The following is a 21,103-nucleotide window of genomic DNA, read 5'->3' as shown; positions in this document are numbered from 1 at the left end:
AACAATACAACTACGATATAATAAAAACTAAACGAAATATATATTATTTCAGCCATCATAATCATTAGTGTGATTTCAAAAATAATCAATTAACACCTTTCGAATTGAGAAATAATTTTTTATCTTTGATTTTTCTATATTGTGTAAGAAATTCTTTGAAAAAAAAACTGCTGTATAAGTTATTACTATTATTATTATTATTATTATTATTATTATTATTATTATTATCATTATCATTAGTATTATTATTATTACTAAGAGTTTAAATAATATAATGACATTTAAATGTTCAAAGTTATAATATATAATTTTATTTAGAAATAAAATGGAAACATATAAAAAGTGAGAGATTATTCTTTGTAAAAAAACCGAACTCCAAAAATAAAGTAAACAAACAGTATTTCTTTGTATTTGGGGTATTACTTAGGGTTCTTAAATGGATGGGTTGAACATGGGTCGACCGTGTCTAAATCCAAATAGGCCGATTCTGGTCAAGCTCAATTACAATGCAAACTAAAATAGGACATGCCTAATTTGTCCATGGACAAAAGTGATTTTGGCTATATAAACATGGTCCATCCAATAATTTAAAATAAATAGAGATTTGACATAATTTAAACTTGGAGAAAATAAAAGATTTATAGAAATTATATATTTTATCAAAAATTTAAAATCGAGTTCTCGTAACAACCACAAAATTAATTTTTCTAAACATAAAATTGTTTTTTTTTTTGCAAAAATGAGCTTTCCTCCTTAATCCACAAACAAGTTTTCCATCAAAAACAAAATTTCGCTCAAAATCATAAATTATTTTTTGTTAAAACCGTAAAATTAAAATTTCAGTCAAAACCACAAAAGAACATTTCCTCCCAAAACCTTAAAACGAGCTTTATCACTGATTCAAGTTTTTGTCAAAACCACAAAATCAATTTTTTCTCCAAAATCAAAACATTGAATTTTTTCGCCAAATTCTCAAAATCTAGTTTTCTCACAAAACGAGTTCTAAAACAAAAACACAAAACAAATTTTCCGCCGAAAACGTAACAATAAGTTCTCCCGTAAAATCTTACTTTTTGGTCGAAATAATTTTTTGCCAAACCCATTCTCTACCAAAACCACAAAAACAAGTTTTCGGCCAAAATTTATTGTAATAGATTTGATTTGTAATTTTAGTCTCTTTTATATAATGGGTTTGATCTTCAATGGGTCAGGTCTTTAATGAATACATTCATTATTTATGAAAAAAAATGAATGTTTATCTAGATATGGACAAATGAACATTTCTAGTCCAGTTGACAGCTGCAGTAATGATGTTCTTCTTTTACAAGTCAATATAAAATCAAGTGTATCATTAGAAATGTTCTTGATTTACAAATAACATTTAAAAGAAAAAATAAAATATTATCGAAGATGCTCTAACATGAGTTACTGAAATTAGACTATATTATTAACCTAAGTGAAGAGTTTGGTTTTAGAAGGGTTGATAATCAAAATTAAGCTAGAAACTAGATTCTGGTCCATCCATTCAAAGGATGGATATATTTTTTGTTTTATTTGTTTTTGAAAAAACATAATTTTTATATTTGAGTTATTTTGTAATCATATTTGTATTTAATATTAATTTAATTTGATAGAATACTCCACTAAATAAATAAAATACATAGTTAGATATAACATTTATCATTTTAATAGAATTGACACAAGTAATTTTGGTTTGATAAAATACTTGGATGGATTTGGGTCAAAGAACACATGTCTAAACAATAATAAACCGAGCTATACTAAACCGATTCGAACAATGAATTGAAATACCCACGTGTGTAGCGATTTGGGCCAGAAAACTTGTGGGTCAGTAGGCCCATCTAGATACCAATTTTCTTATTTATTTTTGATTTGTAATTTACTTAATTATATAATCTATCGCTATCAGGAGGTGAAGTGCAGCTCCGTCGCTCTGAACTTGAGTCCTCGCCGGCGATTGGTAATTTTCCGCAATTCCGTCCTTCTCTTTCCCGAGAATCGTAGCTTTTCTTTAGGAAGCGTTTTTTGAATTCTGGGAGTCAATTAAAATCAACCGAGCAGTTTGTATGTACGTTTGATTATCTGTTTAGGGTTTGGTGATCAGTTCGTGTCTTCTGGGTAGAGTTTGATTGAATATATTTTATTTCCTGTATTGTTTCCGCATAATTTAGCTGTAATCTGCAAGATTGAAAACCCTAGAGTTGAAAACTTCAACCTCCTGATTAATTTCGATTTTATGAGATATAGTACAAGTTGTGAACTTGTTTCGAAATACATATGTTTGCTGAGAACTGTGCCTTTTTAATGTATTGGGGGAGGTAACATTTGTGGTAGGCCATCTTAGATATCATAATCATAAACTGTAGAAGACAGGGGTATGACTGTTTGTTTGCATACTGAATATACCTGCAGAGGCGTCCATGTCATTTTTTCCTTTTATTTGTTGTGGTTATGGTACAGGTGTACGTAGCGTTCTTTTCCAATTTTTTTTCAACTGAGCTTACAGAGAGCAAAGACAGCCAGATTCTGTTGTTCTTTGGTGGCAGTGAGGGTCATACTGCTGGAGGATGGCTAATAACCCACACTATCCTGGCATTCAGGTAGGCCTAGGATTAAACTATTGAACATCCTCACTTTTGCTCTTTCTTCGTTCTTTTACTCTTTCCACTTTGAGGCTGCTGGTTGTATTGAATTTTATGGTGTTAGGGTATTTTTTTGGTGTTTTGAGTTTCCATGGCGCCTTTAACTGGTTGGTATATCCTCACTTATTAACAATATTGATGTGGTTGTTTACAAATGAGAGAGAAATCAAGTTTCCCTTATTGTTTCTCCTTTCATTGCGTGGATAAGAAATTAAAATGCGACTTCTACAAACTTAAGCATTAGTTGTGCACTAGATTTCTGTTTATACTCCTTTTCCCCACACTCTCCCAGCAGCAGAGCTTTTTTCTCATCCTTTTTGTTGTTTGGATAGTTCAGCCCATTTCAAAAAGATGCGAGTGGATTTAGATATGTTTTTATTATTGGTGTTATTTTTCTAAATATATCTAATTAGCAATTTTTGTCTTGAAAAGCCATTCCAGCATCCGAATGCCAGCTCCATAGATCTGCCTCGAGGCTTTGCTCCATCCATGAATTTTCAGGTAATGTGTATGTTTTCTATGTTTGTGAAGACTGTTTATTAGCTCAACCCTTAACTTACGCGGAGATTTTTTTTTCTTTATGCCAGCTTCGTCCTACCATTCAAGCTCCGCATTCTGAGCAAGGTGCTCGTTTGGCTTCTCAAAATTTTCAGTGTGTTGGGAGAGGTGGCCCAGCGATGAACATTGGATTTCCACCTCAATCTTATGCGCCTCAGTTACTACAGTCAATGCACCATTCGCTCGAAAGACCTAGCCAATCAAATCAGGTGCAACATGTGCCACTAGGACATCCGTCTCTAGTTTTACAGCCAAATGTGTCGATTGCTTCTGGTACCTTCTTGCCGGAGCCTTACGTACAAACTTCAGATATTAATATGAATGGTGGACCTAGGGCACTCTTTTCTTATCAGGTAATGAATGAAGGGATTTTTACAGTTATATTTACAGAACATCTTGTGTTCCTAACTTTGTGAACAAACAGAGTGCAACTTCTTTCGAGCATCTGAGGGCACCAACTCAAGTCACTGGACCAAGCAGTCACAGTCAGAGTCAAGCACAACAAAGAGCACCTATCAGCCAGGCCAATGCACCATCTTCTATAATGAATCCAACATTTGAAAATCCAAAGGTTACTACCTTGTCTTTTATTTTAACCACCTTCTGTACTGTTTCTGCTTACAACTTTTCTATATTTTTTTTTGCGCCTTGAAGGTAGATTTTTCTCAACCTATACCTTCTCAAGAGGCTGTAACAGACTGGGTTGAGCATACCTCGGCGGATGGAAAGAGGTAAGAGTTATAAGTCTTGTGACTTTTTGTTTTACTTGCGTTTTCATATATGGTGCTAAGCTAACATATTGACATTCAAAGGAGATAAACTGCTAGCAACGGAGAACCACCCAATAAGTTTGTGCAATATTTTGTCAAAAACAGTTTTTTATTAGTGTAGATGATATTTTCCTTAGTGATTGGATTTATGGAACTGTTTGTTCTGTTTGAGGTTTTCACTATTTGACCTTTTAAGCTTGTACTTTTGATTTTTGAATTCGGTGAAAACTTATTATTAAACTTACCAGTTCTGTTTAATGTAATGGTATGTGATCTCTTCACTCAGTGAAACTCTCTCTTGCTTTTTTTACACGAATAATATCTAGTGCTTGTCATTCATATTACTTGCTTAATCATGAAATCGTAGATTTCTATTGTTTTATGTGCTAAAAATCGCAAGATTTACTAGTGTTTTCTGCTCCTTGTTTTATGTTGTCTCTATTTCCTGATGATTCATCGTCGTGTACCTTTAGAAACCATATTCCCTAAACTAATGGCACATATTGTGTCATCATTTAACTTGTGCAATGAATTATTTTAGTTCCATGTTTCCCAGTGTATCAAGTATATTGTGTGTGACGTTGAGTATTTACTTGGTATAGATATTTTTTCAACAAGAAAACGAAGCAGTCCACTTGGGAGAAGCCTGTTGAGTTGATGACTCTATTTGAGGTGAGTTATTTTGGATCTCATCTGTTTATGTATTTAATTTTGGTCCTTTAAAATCACCCCAAGTTCTGTATAGCTAATGTATATGATGTGAATACGCTGTTACAGAGAGCTGATGCAAAAACTGACTGGAAAGAACATTCAAGTCCTGATGGAAGAAAGTAAGTGTGGAACTAAAGGTCTTCTTTCATTAGCAAACAACAGATGAACAAGAAACATCTCATTCTGTAGCTATGTTGAATCTCTTTCTAATTTGATATGGTTGCAGGTATTTTTATAATAAGGTTACCAAGCAATCAACATGGACAATGCCTGAGGAGATGAAGGTTTCTTTTAAGTCGATTTATTGTCTCCTTTCTGAGTTTTTCTTTCAAATTTCTCTGTTCCCAATGTGTAAAATTTTAAATCTTTCCGCCAGATTGCCCGTGAACAAGCAGAAAAATCATCTGTTCAGGGGCTTCATGCAGAAGACGTGGTTGATACTTCTAAGATGCTTTCTTGTTCTGATACAGCACGTGAACAAGCAGAAAAATCATCTGTTCAAGGGCTTCATGCAGAAGACGTGGTTGATACTTCTAAGATGCTTTCTTGTTCTGATACAGCATTGACTGCAGCTCTGACTGGTTTACCAAGCCAAACACCATCTATACTTCCCACATCTAATACCAGTGAGAAACTAGCTCCTCCATCTGATTGGGAGCAGGCAGCTTCAATTCCTGGAAGCTCTTCTCCGGTCGAAAATGTTGATCACGTTCAGGCAATCGCAGATAAAACATCAGAATTGTGTGATACTGCAAAAACTGATAATTCTTCTGCCACTGTGATGATAACTTCTACTGCTACATTGTACTAACAGTTGCAGCAATTTTATTCGCTCAAGTTCCGTTTTAGTTTTAGTTGTGAGAATCATGTGCTAAATAATTTTGTTTTAACTATCCGTGTAGGGTTGAGAAGGAATCAGTATCAACTGAGAACAGTGGAAATGCAGATGTCGTGTCAGCTAAAAGCACAGATGTACTTGAAGCTAAGCCATGTTTATTTCTTCTAAGCATGCATTTCCTCTGTATCTGTTTATAACAATTGTTTACCTGCTCTCCAGCAAGGTAATGGGACTGGACGAAAAGAAAGCCAAAATCATGTTGTGGATAGTGAAATAGTTGACAGTCAGTCGGAAGGAAAACAAATTCATCAAGAGAATCTTTCTTATACCAACAAATCGGTATGATTGGTTTCATGTCCATGAGCATATTCCTGGTCTTATCTGTCTGCATAAATTAATTATACTTTATTATATAGGAAGCTGTAGATGTCTTCAAATCACTTTTGAAATCTGCCAATATTGGATCTGACTCGACATGGGAACAGGTAGTACAACTTTTGCTATTAGTTGTTCTTTGAGCATGTCGCTGAAGTTTCACATGATTCTGCCACAGGCCATGAGAGAAATAATTAATGATAGAAGATACGGGGTTCTGAGGACTCTTGGAGAGCGGAAGCAAGCCTTCAATGAGGTTACTTCTTTTTACCACCTACTCTACAGATAGCAAGATAATTTATCATTAGTTGCGATGTTTAGGTGTAATACAATCAAATACGCTTGACGTTTTGAACAGTTATGCTTAAGCAGTACATCTGGTCATAAATGTTAACTGCGCTTTGTTGGAACTTTTTTTTGCTGTGGTTCAGTTCCTAGCTCAAAAGAGAAAAACAGCAGAGGAGGAAAAGATAGCCAGACAGATTAAACGATATGAAAATTTTAAAACGATGTTAGAGGTAAGTTTCAGATCTGCTGCTTCTTGATATTTCTGCCTTTTCTTTTTGGGCAATCTCAGGCTATTCCATACCGCTGATCCTTTTATGGACATTGGTTATCAGGAATGCGTGGAGCTTACTCCTTCTACTCGGTGGAGGTTTGTTCTCCAGCATAAATTTGATTCCTATTTCCCCCCTCTACTAGAACTCTTACATTGCGATTGATTTGGTGATATAATATTCCTTCTCTCTATCCAGCAAGGCTGTGTCTATGTTGGAAGACGATGAGCGTTTCAAAGTTGTTGAACGAGAAAAAGACCGTCGTAATATTTTTGACGATCATATCAGTGACCTAAAGGAGAAGGTACTGTATGGTTTATTCATTATTGATTCTTGTGTAGTTCGAAAAGTAATTACCCTTTTTTGTTTACCCATCTCTTGTCTGTAAATATGCATGCACTTTTGAAATTAGTTTTCCTCCGCAAAATTCTCATCAAGTGGTCATTTGAGACTTCTTAATTATATAATCAAAATTTGGTTATTCATTTGAAATCTGATGTTCATTGTTTACTATATACAAGTGTAGACCTCTCTCTCTATGTGCGTCTTTAGCTCTGCGAGGACCAAATATCAAATTGTTCCAAGGTGTTCAAGGACCTAACCTTTGATTTGTTCTGTTGTTCTATTTGTGGTTGATTCTGTAAGGAGCGGGTAAAAGCTTCTGAGGATCGCAAGCGGAACATAACTGAATACAGGAAGTTTTTGGAATCTTGTAATTTCATCAAGGTAATTATACCTCATTACCTCTCTATTTCTTATCTCTAACACTGTCTTCTGCTAATTTATTCTGACCCTTTTCTCTCTTCAGCCTAATAGCCAATGGCGCAAAGTTCAGGACCGCCTAGAAGTGGATGAAAGATGTTCACGTCTTGAGAAAATTGATCAGTTACAAATCTTTCAGGTCAGCTCATTGATTAGGTACTATCTTCGAATTCCACACTCAGCTAAATTTAAAGTGCTGTACAGGAGTATCTGCGCGATCTGGAAAGAGAAGAAGAGGAGAGAAAGAAGATACAAAAGGTACTTGGATACTAGACATCTTTCGTATTTGGCAGCTCTTTGTTTGTTTTATTGGACATTACCTATATCTGCCATTCATGACAACAGGAGGAAATTAAAAAAGCAGAGCGAAAGCATCGTGATGAGTTCCGTGGGCTGATAGATGAACATATTGCAACAGGAGATCTTACTGCCAAAACTAGTTGGCGTGATTATTTAATGAAGGTTAAAATTAAATTGAATGTGGCACATAATAACTTTTTCATTTCAAGTATTAAACTAACGCTTTTGATACAAAACGGATACTGCATCTCAGGTCAAAGATTTACCTGTATATTTAGCAATCGCATCGAACTCCACTGGAGCTACTCCAAAAGACTTATTTGAAGATGCTGTTGAGGATTTGAAAAGAAAGGTACTAGATCCTTTTCATTGTTCGTGTTAATTTGATATTTCCAAGATATTTTGAAAGCGACTGTGATATTAAAATGATGAGCAAAACTGCTATGCGGTCTCTAGACTATTTTTGTTTCTCAAAAGAAGGTAACTTGTATCATTATGTAGTTATAGTAGCATTATTCTTATTGGTTTATGAGTAGTGGGTTTTCTGGTTCCATTTATTCTTTTTGTGCTTTTGTGGCCCTCATTTCCTGAATTAACTAACTATCTGTTACGTGTTTTTGTCTTCACAGTACCATGAGCTCAAATCTCAGATAAAGGACGTATTGAAGGTGAGAAAGGTACGTGTTTTCTTTCTGTAAGCATATATGGATTTACTGGTGTTTTGATCTCGTTTTCTTTCCAGGTAACGTTATCCGCTGGATCGACGTTTGATGAGTTCAAAGTCTCAGTTTCTGAGGGTATCGGTTTCCCATCTATTCCTGACGTCAAACTAAAGGTCTCTAGTTATTTGCCTTCACTTTTAGTTTTTCATGGTAGTTCCAGATGATGTGTGTACATAGAATAGTGCAAAGGAACTCACTTCACTGCCACCATATTACGTTCAGAGTCTCATTGTAGAATAGTACAAAGGAACTCACTTCACTGCCACCATATTACGTTCAGAGTCTCATTGGATATGACTTCAACCCTTTTTTTTTCGTGATGCTTCGCAGTTAGTTTTTGATGATTTGCTGGAAAGGGCAAAGGAGAAGGAAGAGAAGGAAGCTAGAAAACAGACTCGGAATACTGAGAAATTGGTGGATATGCTTCGCTCCTTCAAGGTATTGGAATCTATCTGTTCTGATCCTATGTAATCATTTGTGATGGGTGAACTTTTGGGTGGTGGTTTTGTTTTCGCCCTGATTATTAGTTTTGGTGCAGTATATAACTGCCTCTTCATCCTGGGAGGATTCTAAGCATCTTGTTGAAGGTAGTGAAAAATTCCGGTACGTTTTTCAGTTACTCTAACCCTTCATGGTCGAGCCCATGACTGGACCCTGTTTTTTCTGCTATTATTCCACATCCTTCTCAAATCTCAGGAGAATTGGGTCCTTTCTAATACGGTTATATTATGTAATCGTTGAACAGGTATTTTAAAGCTAATCATCAGTTATATGTTTACTTGTTGTATGTAGTTCTATAGGAGACGAGAGCTTCCGGAAGAAGACATTCGAGGATTACCTTTCGCACCTCAAAGAGCAAGCAAAAAGGATCAAACAGAACAAGAAGGTAGTTTTTGGTGATTTTTCAAAGTACTTCGTTTAGTATGTCATTCCATTGTTGTAAATTCAGTCTGTTAAGAGTCTTTATGTCTTAGATGCAATCATAACTGCATGCTAGCATACTGCAGTTTTTTATTATAGATGATTCAGCTATTACGCAATGACATGTCCGCAAGCCCGCAAGCTCACAGACTGTTTTATTACTGCAGGAACATGTTAGAGAGGAACATTACAAGGGGAATGATAAGTACGGAAGAGAGAAGGACAGAGTGCGAGAAAGAGACATTAGAGATCATCGTAAGCAAGGTTCAGCTGATAATCACAACCATAATGTGGACGAACTCCGTGGAAAAGAAGGTAGAAGATCAGGAAGAGATAGCCACAGTAGACATGGAGAAAGACATACTAGCGTGAAGGAAATTGAGACGGACCATTACAAAGAATCTCATAAAGCTGGTGGTGGCCATAAGAAATCAAGACAAGAGGTACACTTCTTTACTCTGTTGCCTTATTCTCAAGGGAGAGAGATGCATAAAAATCGAAAAATAACCGTTGGTGTAGAGACTGTGTATAATATATGATTTGATAAACCTAGTTTTTATAATTTACTGAAGTCAGTGTAGAGCTAGGTTTCTAAAACCATTTGACATATTAGGTTGTTTAGCTACATATAGTAGTGTCAAGCTTCTAAAACTCTTTGAGTGGTGCAATTTGCAGCGAGGTTTGGTGCTAGAAGCAGAGGATGAAGGCAGGGAAAAGAGGCGTAGAAAAGAGGGAGAGAGCGAGCAACATACAAAGGGTGCGGAAAAGGAAGAGGAGCTTGAAGATGGAGAATGTGGTAGGTATTAAAATATATATATATATATATATATCTACTCCCATCAATTGGGAGAGATGTTAGGCTTCTAATTTGCTTGGGTTGAATTTTTTGAAGCCATTAAACTATTTTGTCACAAACAAATTGTCAAAGCCGAGCTGCAGCTTTTAACGTAATCAGAGATGGATGAGTAGGAGTTTTTCCTTGTTTCATTACCGTTTTTGTTGAATTTATATATATCCTCTTGGGTTCAAAACTGAAACTACAAATATGGTCTAGTGGCGTTATCAAGGTTCCGGTTGTTCTAATTCACCTGGGAAGACTATTTGCTATATCAAGCCTTATAACTTTTCAGTTAATTAGAAATGAACAACAAATTGAAGTATTTTATTGTCAAAGATGCATTAGAGAAATTTGCATTTAAATAAAAACTGAAGTTTAAAATTTTAATGACCATGGATTCCCGATGGTTAGGGTCCTCTTCACTTTGATACTTTTCATTGACACTTTTTACTTTTCATTGACATCTTTTATGGAGATTAAAAATTTTATATAATCGACTAAAATATCGTTATTTAATGTATGATTAATTAAATAAAATGATTTATATAAAAAATATTGATTATTTAAAAAGATAAAAATTAGATTTAATTTAAAAATTATATTAGAATTGTAGAGTGATATTTACTTTGAAATAAAATAAAAAATCTAAAATAATGTTTATTAGGAAACAGAGGGATTACTTAAAGTCGTCTTTCTCTAATTCATTTTTATTATCTTTGCATGTTTTCTAACCGTTTCAAAGAGACCAGGTTTAAACCGTACTATTATTATATACGTCTGGATATAGACAACGTCCATGCTGCACATTATTATATACGTCTGGATAAAGACAACGTCCATGCACTAAATGCAGCATCTTATATAGTATCCATAACTCATTTTATTAGTAGACCATGTGAACGCAGACGAAGAAGAAAAAAAATTGATAAGATATTCTTTTTTGTTGCGTGTGTAAATGAATTATATAGATTGTAAATGTGGTTGTTGAAAAAAAGCAAATGCGATAACAAATCTAGTTGACTAATCAAATGTTAGGTGCACAAGAAAAAAAATAAAAAATAAGACTAATCAAATATTAAAATGTAAAGTCAAATAAGGACAAGCAGTGGCAAATCTCGAAAATATCTCAACCTCAAAGCCCTGTTTCCCACATTATGTTCCATAAATACCAAAACAAGCCTCGAGGGTAAAGAACTCCAAGTAGTAGCGTAACGTATGTTTTTACAGTAATAACAATCAAAAACACAAACGCAGGACTATGTCTGAGGGGCTGCAACTACAAACTCTCCAATCTTAGTTGAAACAGAGAAAATCAAGAAGTACTGCTTGATAATGGGACTACACTTGGAGAGCTTGGTGGAGACGATAAAGTCAAAGGTGAGTTTGCTGAGGAGGAAGAAGAAGAATAAACCATACATCAAAATGGATAAAAGCAGCAGCGTCAGGGTCGAGATCCGTCGTAAGAAGACCAGAGATCTCATCAATAAGACTTTGAAGGTAGCTGATCGTCCTGGCCAACGAGCTCTTTGATGATATAAACTCTTCTTCTCTATTTTCTCAGATTTTTGTTTCTCTTTCTTCAGGATATCAAGTATATATGTATTTGACCAGAAAAAAAAGTATATATGTATATTTCTTGGAATAAATAGAAGAAAAACAATACATAAACGCATAAGATGATTCATTCATGATTTGTTTGTTGAAACAAGGATAAAACTAGTAAAAAATGATTTGTTTGTTGTAGATTCTTGAGTCCCTCTTTACTTTGTATCCAAGAAGAAACCGGTTTACGGAATGTAAAACCGGTTATATGTTAAAACTTGAAATAGAACAAAGTTTTTCATTATATAAACTCAGAGATTATCTTCTACACTTGCAAAACTAAGACATTAAAAGAGATTAGATGCAAAATCCACACCAAGAAACATAACAATAAGCAATAGCTTTAAGAAGCCAACAAAGCTTCGACCTTTGCAATCTGTTCTTCCTCGTTGGCTCTACCAGGACTCTTGTTCGCCTCCTCGTACAAGTCATGGTCCCATTTCTTCTCAGCCTTTGTCCAGCTTCCATGAAAACCACTTCGTCCATTTCTGTTGAATCCCACCTCTCTATCAGCTCGATAACTCTGTCTGCTTCCATCGTCTCTGTTCCACACCCTGTCTCTTCCCATTGCCGGTCTCTCATTGTTGTTGCTCCTCCAGTTTCTCTCGTTCTGTCTGCGAGTGTTTAGATTCGTGTCTTTTGCCTCCTCAGTTCTTGTTCTGTCTGTGCCGTTCCTAGATTCCTCTGGAATCTTCTTCTCCCTGAAGGCAGGGCGTTTCCGAGAGAGTGCTCCTTTGGTGTCGTCACCCTCACGGAACTTGTCGTGTCGCCAAGTGCTTTTGTCTTGGTCTCTACGATCATCTCCAGCTCGACGATTGCTCTGATCTCTCGAACCTCTCCAAGATCCTCTCTCTTCAAACATATAAAGCCAAGTAAAATGTTTATAAGAGACTTGCCAACTCTTATTGCCAGTACATAGCTCAAGGGTAAAAAAAAAAAGAGTTATGTTGGAGAAAGTTACCAGGAGTTGGCCTTCTGTCTCCTCTCCCAGTAGTACGACGATCATCATGCTGCTGTTATAAGAGAGGCACAGGCAAGAAGCCAAAGATAACATATATCTGAGCATTTGAAGGCAAATTCATATCAAAAAGTTTTAGCCTTTTTTAAATTGGCAATGCGATTCACAAAGATGACATCTACTTGACTAATAGTAATTTATTATCAAAAGGAAGACGATGAATATAGAGCTTATGAAACCTGATGGTAAGGTCTAGAACGAGGTCCTTCTGACAGATGGGGAGCTCGTTTGGTCGTCTTCTTGTCATCGTCTTTTGTCAAGCCCTGAGAATCAGGTTCGAGTGGAGCAGGATCTCTCAGGGACTGGCGTGGCTTCTTATCTGTCTCAGTACTAACATCAAAATCCTTCTTACTCAGAAGAACTCCTTCAGCTTCAGGTTGTGCATCTCTCCTAGACCTCTTAGGGCTAAAGAAACAAAACATAAACAATCATTTTGTGCTACTGTAATAATAATAATAATAATACTAGAAAGCATGTATTGTTTATACATAAGCTCTAGGAAGAGTGATTGCTGAAGAGCAAGCTAGAGAAGTATTAAGAGTGATTGCTGAAGAGCAAGCTAGAGAAGTATTAAGAGTACTCATCCACTGCACTAAGTTTCTCAAAAAAAAAAAAAAGTGTTATCAAACTCAACTATTTGAGTTATGAGCTACTGCAATGTTTACGCTCGAAACAACTGACCAATTTTAGTCAAGCTCTTCCTTAATATATAAAAACAATCGCTCAATCCATCTGCATTTTTCGATTTTCTAGACGAAAGACACGAGATTTGTCCTTGCCAACTTTACTTCAAAGCTAAAGATAAACCAGACGAAGACAATCAGCGAAGTAGAGAGGTTAGGGAGTAGAGAAGCAGACCTGGATTCGCGATCGAATCTAGAACGATCTCGTTTAGGCTCTGAATCTCTGCTCTCTCGCCTCGACATCTTCTCCCTTCTCCCTTCTCCCTTCTCCCTTCTCCCTGCAAGAGATTGTTTTTCACTTTTTAGGGCTTAAAATGATAATCTCCTCAAACTTTCATTTTACCCCCTTGTTTTTCTTCCAACATCAGAAAAAGCCCCCTTAAGTTACAAACTTTTTAAAAGGAACCCCCATCAGATGACGATATTCAAACGTAGTAGGAAATCAGAACCATTTTACGTTTACATAGCTCTTTCACTATCAAAACTAAAGATTCTTGTTTACAATTATTTAAGATTATGAGTTCATTTTATACAATACCCCCAAACACAAAACAACCAAACTCAACTAAACTCTATATGCATTTCAAAATCTTGCAAATATGTAAATCATGTAATTTCCAATTTGCTCTGTCTTACAATTTAACTATGCAAAGGGACATTATTCTCAATAATAGAAAATTAAACACCCCCATAAAATCTTATTAGTGTACAAATATTTTGGCAAGACACATCATTCTTCCCAATGTTCGGTTGACTCATTCAAGCAAGCGCTTCTGCTTCCACCACCCGATGGCACCAACATAAAGGACTATACTCCCGATAAAACCTCCAATTACAGTCCACGCGAATCTCATCGGACCAGCTTTATCATCATTGAACAGCTCTATGTTAATGTTCATCCCGAACACTCCAGCTACAGCGATAAATGCACTCATCACCAGAGTCGCCGTCGTTAGCATCACACCCATTTGCAGCAGATGATTCTGTTTGTCATCTAGCATTATGTTGATGTAGTCCTCTGTGTCATCCACGTACTCCCTTAGCTATTTTTTTCCCCCCATTCAAACAACACAACTATGTGTAAGATGAAACATCAAGAATGTGTCAGATAAGTACTAAAGCAACTTGTGTTTTACTTACTGTTGATAGTTTGTTCAGTGTACCATCAATCTGCACGAAATATGCTTCCAAAAGCATCTCAAGCTCTTCCACGTCGAACTTGTTGGTCATGGCACTCCTGGTTGAGCTTGTATGAGTCCCACGGCTGTTTCTGCTAAGTGCGCTATGAGCACTCATGAGAAGATCGTGGGCGTCATCATCTGCTCGAAGGTAGCTTTCATCTCTGTTAGACTCAGAAGCAAACTCCGCAGGAATCCTGGCAGATTTATTGTAAAAAAGAAAGGGAGATGTTAAACTTGGATCACAACAGTCGAAGGTAGTAAGTTCAGAAAGTCTGGTGCTGCATGCCTGTCATCCTCGTCTCCTTCAGGGAGATCGACCTCGACCGTATCACTCTCATTCATAGAGGAAGCTGACGAATTCTCAAGTTTCTGAGCTAATTTCTCTGTAAGATACATCTCAGCCATATCTTCATCATCGTCTAGCAGATGTTCTAGTTCGTCTCTAACCTAGAAAAAGCCAAGAGCGAGAAGGGTTTATATATATGGTAAACATAAGATCATAGGAGCTACGGAAAGTCTGATTCTTAACACCTTCTGAACACGTCCAGTTATAGCAACAAGCCTGCTCTTAATCTGTCGAACCCGCTCCAAATTGAGGGTACTGATCTTCGAAGTAAGCTTATCCAAGGCCGGATGAGCTTCTAACTCCAATCTTACAGCCTGCATTAGAGAAGAATGAATGAAAATGCCACATAAAAGAAGTAAAATTCTCCGTGTATTACTAGAGCCTTGACCATAATCATTTTACCTCACTTTCCAAACTGCTGGATGCAGCTTCAAGACAAGCTTCAAGAGCAACAAACTCAAAAGGAAGAACCTTGGATCCATCTTGATTCTCAAGGCTTTGCTTCGCATCCTTCTTGGCTTCATCCCCAAATAATAGTGGCGTTCCAGCAGCTCCTCCTTGCGCTTGATCCATACTCATCCGAGTCTCTCCCTCATAGTTCTCTTCCTCCTTCACCACAACAACACATACAAAAAAGAAAGCAGAGACTAATTATTATCTAAAACTTAACAAACAACATCTTCAATTATACAAAAACACTCAACTCAGCCTAGGCGCATAGGCACTAATTATCTATAAAACGTCTAATTACAATTAGGCATAAGTTTTCAAAACCCTAATTTCTACCTTAGGCTTAGTGGCGCGATAGTGACACAGAATCCGCCTCTGCAACTCATCGATAAACGGCGCCACAGAAGGATCCTTCGAGTTAAGCAGCAGAACCTCCTGAGCCGTGATGATCGCCTTGATATGCTCCAGGTTGATCACGATCGCCCTCTCTCTCCCCAGGACCGTCGACGGATACGACAGGAGGGGATCGAGGATCCGAAGATCTCGCGCCGGTAGCCCCGTCCGACGCATGATGGCGTGTTTGCCGACTTCCGTCGTCTGAGCCTGGCCTCTCGAGCAGAGGACGAGCCATGTCCTCACGCCGACGCCTTTCTTCCTGGCGCCGGCGGGATACGAAGGCGTTGGTTGGCCGGTGATCGGCGTGGAGGGATTCGTTTCGAAATCTTCCGGCCTGGGGCCTCTCATGGCGGCTTCGGGTGATGGTTGTGATCTCAGTGATCAGGTAGATTGAGGAGGAGGAAGCCTCTCTCTCTCTCGGTGAAGTTCCGATGCCGATGATTCTGAAATTGGGAATTAATAATCGGCTCGTCGGTAAAAAAGCCAAACCGGTGAGAATCGGTTCAAATAACCGGTATTATAGTTTTCGTCGACATAAAACCGAACCGCGGTAAAGAGTTTATTTTTTTCAATTTTCGCAGTTAACGGTAAGAGACGATTTTTAACTGGGGAGCTGAGAATTTTACCCTGGAAGCTACCCTGAAAGATTTTTAATTCAGAGAAATATTCTTTCAAGTTGGTATTACTGTCCCTTTAGTTAATGTGATTCCATGAGGGTTCGGTGTGAAAAAGGGAGATGATAAACCTCAATCCCCCCCCCCCCCCACCACAAATAAACCCTTCGTTTTCCTGCAGGGCTTTCATGGCTTAAATTTTGTGTTTTTTGATTTTGGGACAAATAGGATTCTATTTGTTATTTTAACTCATCTTCTAATTTCGGTTGCATGTAAGTAAAAACCTAGAACATGGATAATAAAAGCTCTGAATTCGTGTTTTCTACCTCGTACTTGTTGCTCTCTAGAACGGCTAACCTAGTCTCCATTATGTGTGCTTGATAAAGTATATACTAGCATATTTTCAATTTTTCGTTTAATAGTATGCTTTTTCTTTTTTCTTTTCTGGTGCCATATCTTTGTTTTTTTTTACTGAATTTTGGTGCCATATCACTACTTAGAAATGACAATAATATTTCATTGTGCGCATCAATCTTCTTGATGAACCTACAATTTTCCTGCACATGTTAACTCATTTCTTGACCTGCAAAACATGTTAGACCAAACACACACAAAAACAACCAACACATGAATATAACCTGAAAGATGCATTGTAATGGTTAGGGTTTGCAGATATAAAAAAGAACAAATCCGAGAGTTCAAACAAAAACTAAGAATTTTGACTAAGACGAAAAGTTGGTATGCAAGCAATCGATAGACGGTAATTAAACCGTGATTCATTTCCCCCAGAATGAGTAAGTGGTAAAACAAAAGATCTTCATTGAGTACATACATCATGCTTGATGGAGTAAATGATCAAGAGGAGATCATTGACTCGGGAATGGCTATATTTCTAGTGATAAAATCTATAATTTTCTTAATAATCATAGAAAACTTTCTGAGATTATCTGATGGAAAGACATGTGCCGTTTTCTCAAAACAGGTGATAAATTTGATTCCATTCAACCCAATTGGGTCCACTATTCGGAGGGAAACCTACAAATCCGAACCACGATTCGCAAAGAAATGGTTCAGGATATTAGCGGTGCTTGCGGTCAGGTAGTCGTGAACCAACCGGACAATAAGAGAGCACCCCTCGGAATTGTAGAATCACTTAAGAGACATCGAAGATCTGCAACTGCATCTCTAACTTTAGGACCATATACACATGAAACAGACATCTGAAGAGACAAAAGATAAATGGTTTGTATTATCTTCGAAGTTACTCTTCAAAACCCCTTTTCTTAAACTTCACAACTTGTTCTAATTATTCGGTGGAAAACACTTGGCTCACTCTTATATGGAAGCAAGTAAAAAGGAGATGGTCCTTATTAAACTTTAGCACATGGACATTTAACTTCTCAGTTAAAATACTCACCAACTCATTGTTAAGCTAGATGAGCTTCACACTTAAAACCAATTGGTGATTAGTGGAGTGGCTCATCTATCTTATATATTATTAAAGATTCTTTCCAATACCCGATGTGGAACAACTATGTGTCTAATACGCCCCCTCGAGATGATGGCTCTCTGAGCGTCAATCTCGGAATGTTCGGACAAGGATCGATGGGCCGACTTTGGGCTGGATCGATGTGGATCGGGTTGGACTGTATGGATCGGGCTCTGATACCATGTTAAGCTAGATGGACTTCACACTTAAAACCAATTGGTTTTAAGTGTGAAGTCCATCTAGCTTAACACTCATGTCAGCAAAAGTTTAAGAATCAAATGGCTTAATGGTAAATAAATAAACAACTCTTTCCCGCCTATAAAACAACCCCATGCACTGTCTTCTCTTCCATAAGAGCGCAAAAAACAAAAGAAAGATGAGTGTAAGAAGATTTGTGAGCGTCTCTCTGCTAATAGCAGCTCTATTTTCATCACTATGCGAGTCCCAGAATAATTTTGCGTGTGATAGAAATGATCACGCGACAGCTAAGTACGGTTTCTGCAACGTCTCCTTGTCGTACGAGACACGTGCCAAAGATTTGGTCTCACGTCTCTCCCTTAAGGAAAAAGTCCAGCAACTCGTTAACAAAGCCACCGGAGTTCCAAGGCTCGGTGTTCCTCCGTACGAGTGGTGGTCAGAAGCTCTTCACGGCGTCTCCAACGTTGGACCAGGGGTAAAAAAAAGCTCATAACTATACATAGTTCACAGTGTCATCTCAAAATAGTTTTATACTCTGTTTAACAAAAAACTGTATGTTTAATAATTTTTAAAATTAATAGCTCAATATATAAATGTTTTCTTTTTATACTACAGCTCCTAAACTTAAAAATATAATTGAAATTTTAAATTCAAATCTATACAATTTTTTTTTTAAATTAAGGTTTCTTTAGAGTCTTTGTTTTTTCGACCGTTTCAGTTGCAAGACGACCCTAGTAGTTCATGACTTGTTTTGTAGTGAAACGCTTATGTTTTTGAGTTATTGACTTATTTCTTTCCTAAGGTGCGGTTCAACGGGACGGTTCCTGGAGCCACGAGTTTCCCGGCGGTGATATTAACTGCGGCGAGCTTTAACACATCGTTATGGCTAAAAATGGGAGAAGTGGTTTCAACGGAGGCTCGAGCCATGCACAACGTTGGACTTGCTGGTCTCACGTATTGGAGTCCAAACATTAACGTCTTCAGAGATCCAAGGTGGGGTCGTGGCCAAGAGACGCCAGGAGAGGATCCTCTCGTTGTTTCCAAATACGCCGTGAACTACGTCAACGGTTTACAAGACGTTCACGAAGCCGGCGGGAAATCACGGCGGCTTAAAGTCTCCAGCTGCTGCAAGCACTACACAGCTTACGATCTTGATAACTGGAAAGGCATCGATAGATTCCACTTTGACGCCAAGGTGACGAAGCAAGACTTGGAAGACACGTATCAGCCACCATTCAAGAGCTGTGTAGAAGACGGAGATGTGAGCAGTGTGATGTGTTCTTACAATAGGGTTAATGGCATCCCAACTTGTGCTGACCCTAATCTTCTTCGTGGCGTTATCCGAGGCCAATGGCATCTTGATGGGTCAGTCTTTGTTTCTTACCATTTTACAAGAACCAGTTTGAGATGAAAAATCAAGTTATTCGAAACTTTCTTGGTGGCAGGTACATAGTTTCTGACTGTGATTCCATCGAGGTCTATTTCGACTCCATTCATTACACTAAGACACGTGAAGACGCTGTTGCTCTCGCTCTCAAAGCAGGCAGAGTTCTTTAGCTGATGATAACAAATAATCACTACATTCAGAGCCGATTTTTGGGCAGAGCCAAATGAAACATTGGTTTTGAGTCCGAAATTTTTCGAGAATATATATATATATAAATGAATATAGACCTCCAAATTGTTAAAAAAAAATATTCTAAATTGTTTCAGGCTTCAAATCTTAGAGTTATCTTTGAGAAGTATAATGTGTGTTTCTTGTTATGAAACAGGTTTAAACATGAACTGTGGAGACTTTCTAGGTAAGTACACAGAGAATGCAGTGAATCAAAAGAAACTGAACGGATCAGAGGTTGATGAAGCGCTGATTTACAACTACATTGTCCTCATGAGGCTTGGATTCTTTGACGGGGATCCGAAATCGCTTCCATTTGGCCATCTTGGACCGTCTGATGTATGCAGCAACGATCATCAGATGCTTGCATTAGAAGCCGCAAAGCAGGGGATTGTGCTACTTGAGAACAGAGGAGATCTTCCCTTATCGAAAACCGCGGTCAAGAAACTAGCTATCATAGGTCCAAACGCAAACGCTACAAAGGTAATGATTAGTAACTACGCAGGCGTGCCTTGTAAGTACACAAGCCCGTTACAAGGGATGCAAAAGTATGTACCAAAAGGTGTTGTTTACGAGCCGGGGTGTAAAGATGTCAAGTGCGGTGACCAAACGCTGATCGCAGCAGCAGTTAAAGCGGCATCAGAGGCTGATGTCACGGTTTTAGTGGTTGGATTGGATCAGACGGTGGAAGCAGAGGGTCTTGACCGGGTTAATCTAACACTTCCGGGCTATCAAGAAAAGCTGGTTAAAGATGTGACTAATGCTGCTAAGAAAACTGTTGTTTTGGTCATAATGGCTGCTGGACCTATTGATATCTCATTTGCCAAGAATCTGAGTAAGATTCGCGCGGTTTTATGGGTTGGTTATCCTGGTGAAGCTGGAGGAGATGCTATAGCTCAAGTCATCTTTGGTGATCACAATCCTTGTAAGGCTAACTCTAAGCCTAACCCTAATTAAACCCTAGATACTAATTACTTATTTGTTTTTGTTGTTTGCATCAGCTGGGAGACTACCAGAGACATGGTACTCACAAGAGTTTGCGGACAAGGTTGCTATGACTGATATGAACATGAGACCTAACTCCACTTCTGGCTTCCCTGGAAGATCTTACAGATTCTACACAGGGAAACCCATTTACAAGTTTGGACATGGACTAAGCTACTCTTCTTTCTCCACTTTTGTTCTCTCAGCTCCATCAACCATACATATCAAAACCAACCCAATCTTGAAACTAAACAAGACAACATCTGTCGATATCTCCACGGTTAACTGCCACGATCTGAAGGTCAAGATCGTCATCGGAGTCAAGAACAATGGGTCAAGGTCCGGGAGCCACGTGGTTCTCGTGTTCTGGATACCCCCAGAGTCTTCAAAGTCTCTGGTGGGTGGTGGCGTGCCGCATACGCAACTGGTGGCGTTTGAGAGAGTAGAAGTTGGGAGAAGCATGACAGAGAAAGTTACTGTTGAGTTTGATATATGCAAAGGACTTAGTCTGG

The 21,103-nt window shown here is 37.7% G+C and overlaps 4 protein-coding genes across 8 annotated transcripts in view; 2 read left to right on the top strand and 2 right to left on the bottom strand.

Moving 5' to 3' along the window:
• The first annotated feature begins 1,889 nt into the window (after positions 1-1,889).
• On the top strand, positions 1,890-10,162 carry LOC108863610 (pre-mRNA-processing protein 40B). Of its 5 annotated transcripts, none has more exons than XM_018638099.2 (29): positions 1,890-1,981; positions 2,482-2,621; positions 3,096-3,164; positions 3,251-3,574; positions 3,646-3,792; positions 3,876-3,952; positions 4,594-4,663; positions 4,769-4,821; positions 4,929-4,986; positions 5,079-5,506; positions 5,605-5,674; positions 5,760-5,879; positions 5,957-6,025; positions 6,094-6,171; positions 6,347-6,433; positions 6,536-6,570; positions 6,671-6,776; positions 7,118-7,198; positions 7,281-7,373; positions 7,439-7,492; positions 7,580-7,696; positions 7,788-7,886; positions 8,164-8,202; positions 8,277-8,369; positions 8,587-8,694; positions 8,795-8,843; positions 9,024-9,142; positions 9,345-9,620; positions 9,853-10,162. In XM_018638099.2, the coding sequence occupies exons 2-29, from the start codon at positions 2,589-2,591 to the stop codon at positions 9,982-9,984; spliced, it is 3,084 nt and encodes a 1,027-aa protein (XP_018493601.1). In that variant the 5' UTR covers positions 1,890-1,981; positions 2,482-2,588; the 3' UTR covers positions 9,985-10,162. The 5 variants fall into 5 exon arrangements, 4 of the variants coding, with proteins under 4 accessions (XP_018493601.1, XP_018493598.1, XP_018493599.1 ...); XM_018638096.2 differs by having other exon boundaries at positions 8,164-8,211; XM_018638097.2 differs by having other exon boundaries at positions 8,164-8,211; positions 8,795-8,859; positions 9,049-9,142.
• A 1,679-nt stretch (positions 10,163-11,841) lies between these two features.
• Positions 11,842-13,652, bottom strand: LOC108862907 (uncharacterized). Its single transcript, XM_018637173.2, has 4 exons — positions 13,494-13,652; positions 12,815-13,040; positions 12,579-12,630; positions 11,842-12,469 (listed from the first exon to the last, which is right to left on the bottom strand). Exons 1-4 carry the CDS (start codon positions 13,559-13,561, stop codon positions 11,961-11,963), a joined length of 855 nt encoding a protein of 284 aa, XP_018492675.1. The 5' UTR covers positions 13,562-13,652; the 3' UTR covers positions 11,842-11,960.
• A 255-nt stretch (positions 13,653-13,907) lies between these two features.
• LOC108862906 (magnesium transporter MRS2-3) lies at positions 13,908-16,122 on the bottom strand. The gene is made up of 6 exons (XM_018637172.2): positions 15,632-16,122; positions 15,248-15,454; positions 15,031-15,159; positions 14,786-14,946; positions 14,459-14,693; positions 13,908-14,361 (listed from the first exon to the last, which is right to left on the bottom strand). Exons 1-6 carry the CDS (start codon positions 16,037-16,039, stop codon positions 14,074-14,076), a joined length of 1,428 nt encoding a protein of 475 aa, XP_018492674.1. The 5' UTR covers positions 16,040-16,122; the 3' UTR covers positions 13,908-14,073.
• A 2,030-nt stretch (positions 16,123-18,152) lies between these two features.
• Positions 18,153-21,103, top strand: part of LOC108861686 (probable beta-D-xylosidase 5) — a 3,197-nt gene continuing 246 nt past the window's right edge. Inside the window, exons 1-5 of the mRNA XM_057011117.1 lie at positions 18,153-18,467; positions 18,795-19,357; positions 19,438-19,535; positions 19,765-20,532; positions 20,609-21,103. Of these exons, the coding sequence (XP_056867097.1) occupies positions 18,171-18,467; positions 18,795-19,357; positions 19,438-19,535; positions 19,765-20,532; positions 20,609-21,103 (2,221 nt within the window). The 5' untranslated portion in view covers positions 18,153-18,170. The remainder of the gene's footprint in view (positions 18,468-18,794; positions 19,358-19,437; positions 19,536-19,764; positions 20,533-20,608) is intronic.

This window comes from Raphanus sativus, chromosome 5, assembly GCF_000801105.2.
Source record: "Raphanus sativus cultivar WK10039 chromosome 5, ASM80110v3, whole genome shotgun sequence".
NCBI lineage: Eukaryota > Viridiplantae > Streptophyta > Magnoliopsida > Brassicales > Brassicaceae > Raphanus > Raphanus sativus.
Note: the sequence above shows the minus strand (reverse complement) of the source record. Positions and strands in the feature narration are given on the sequence as shown.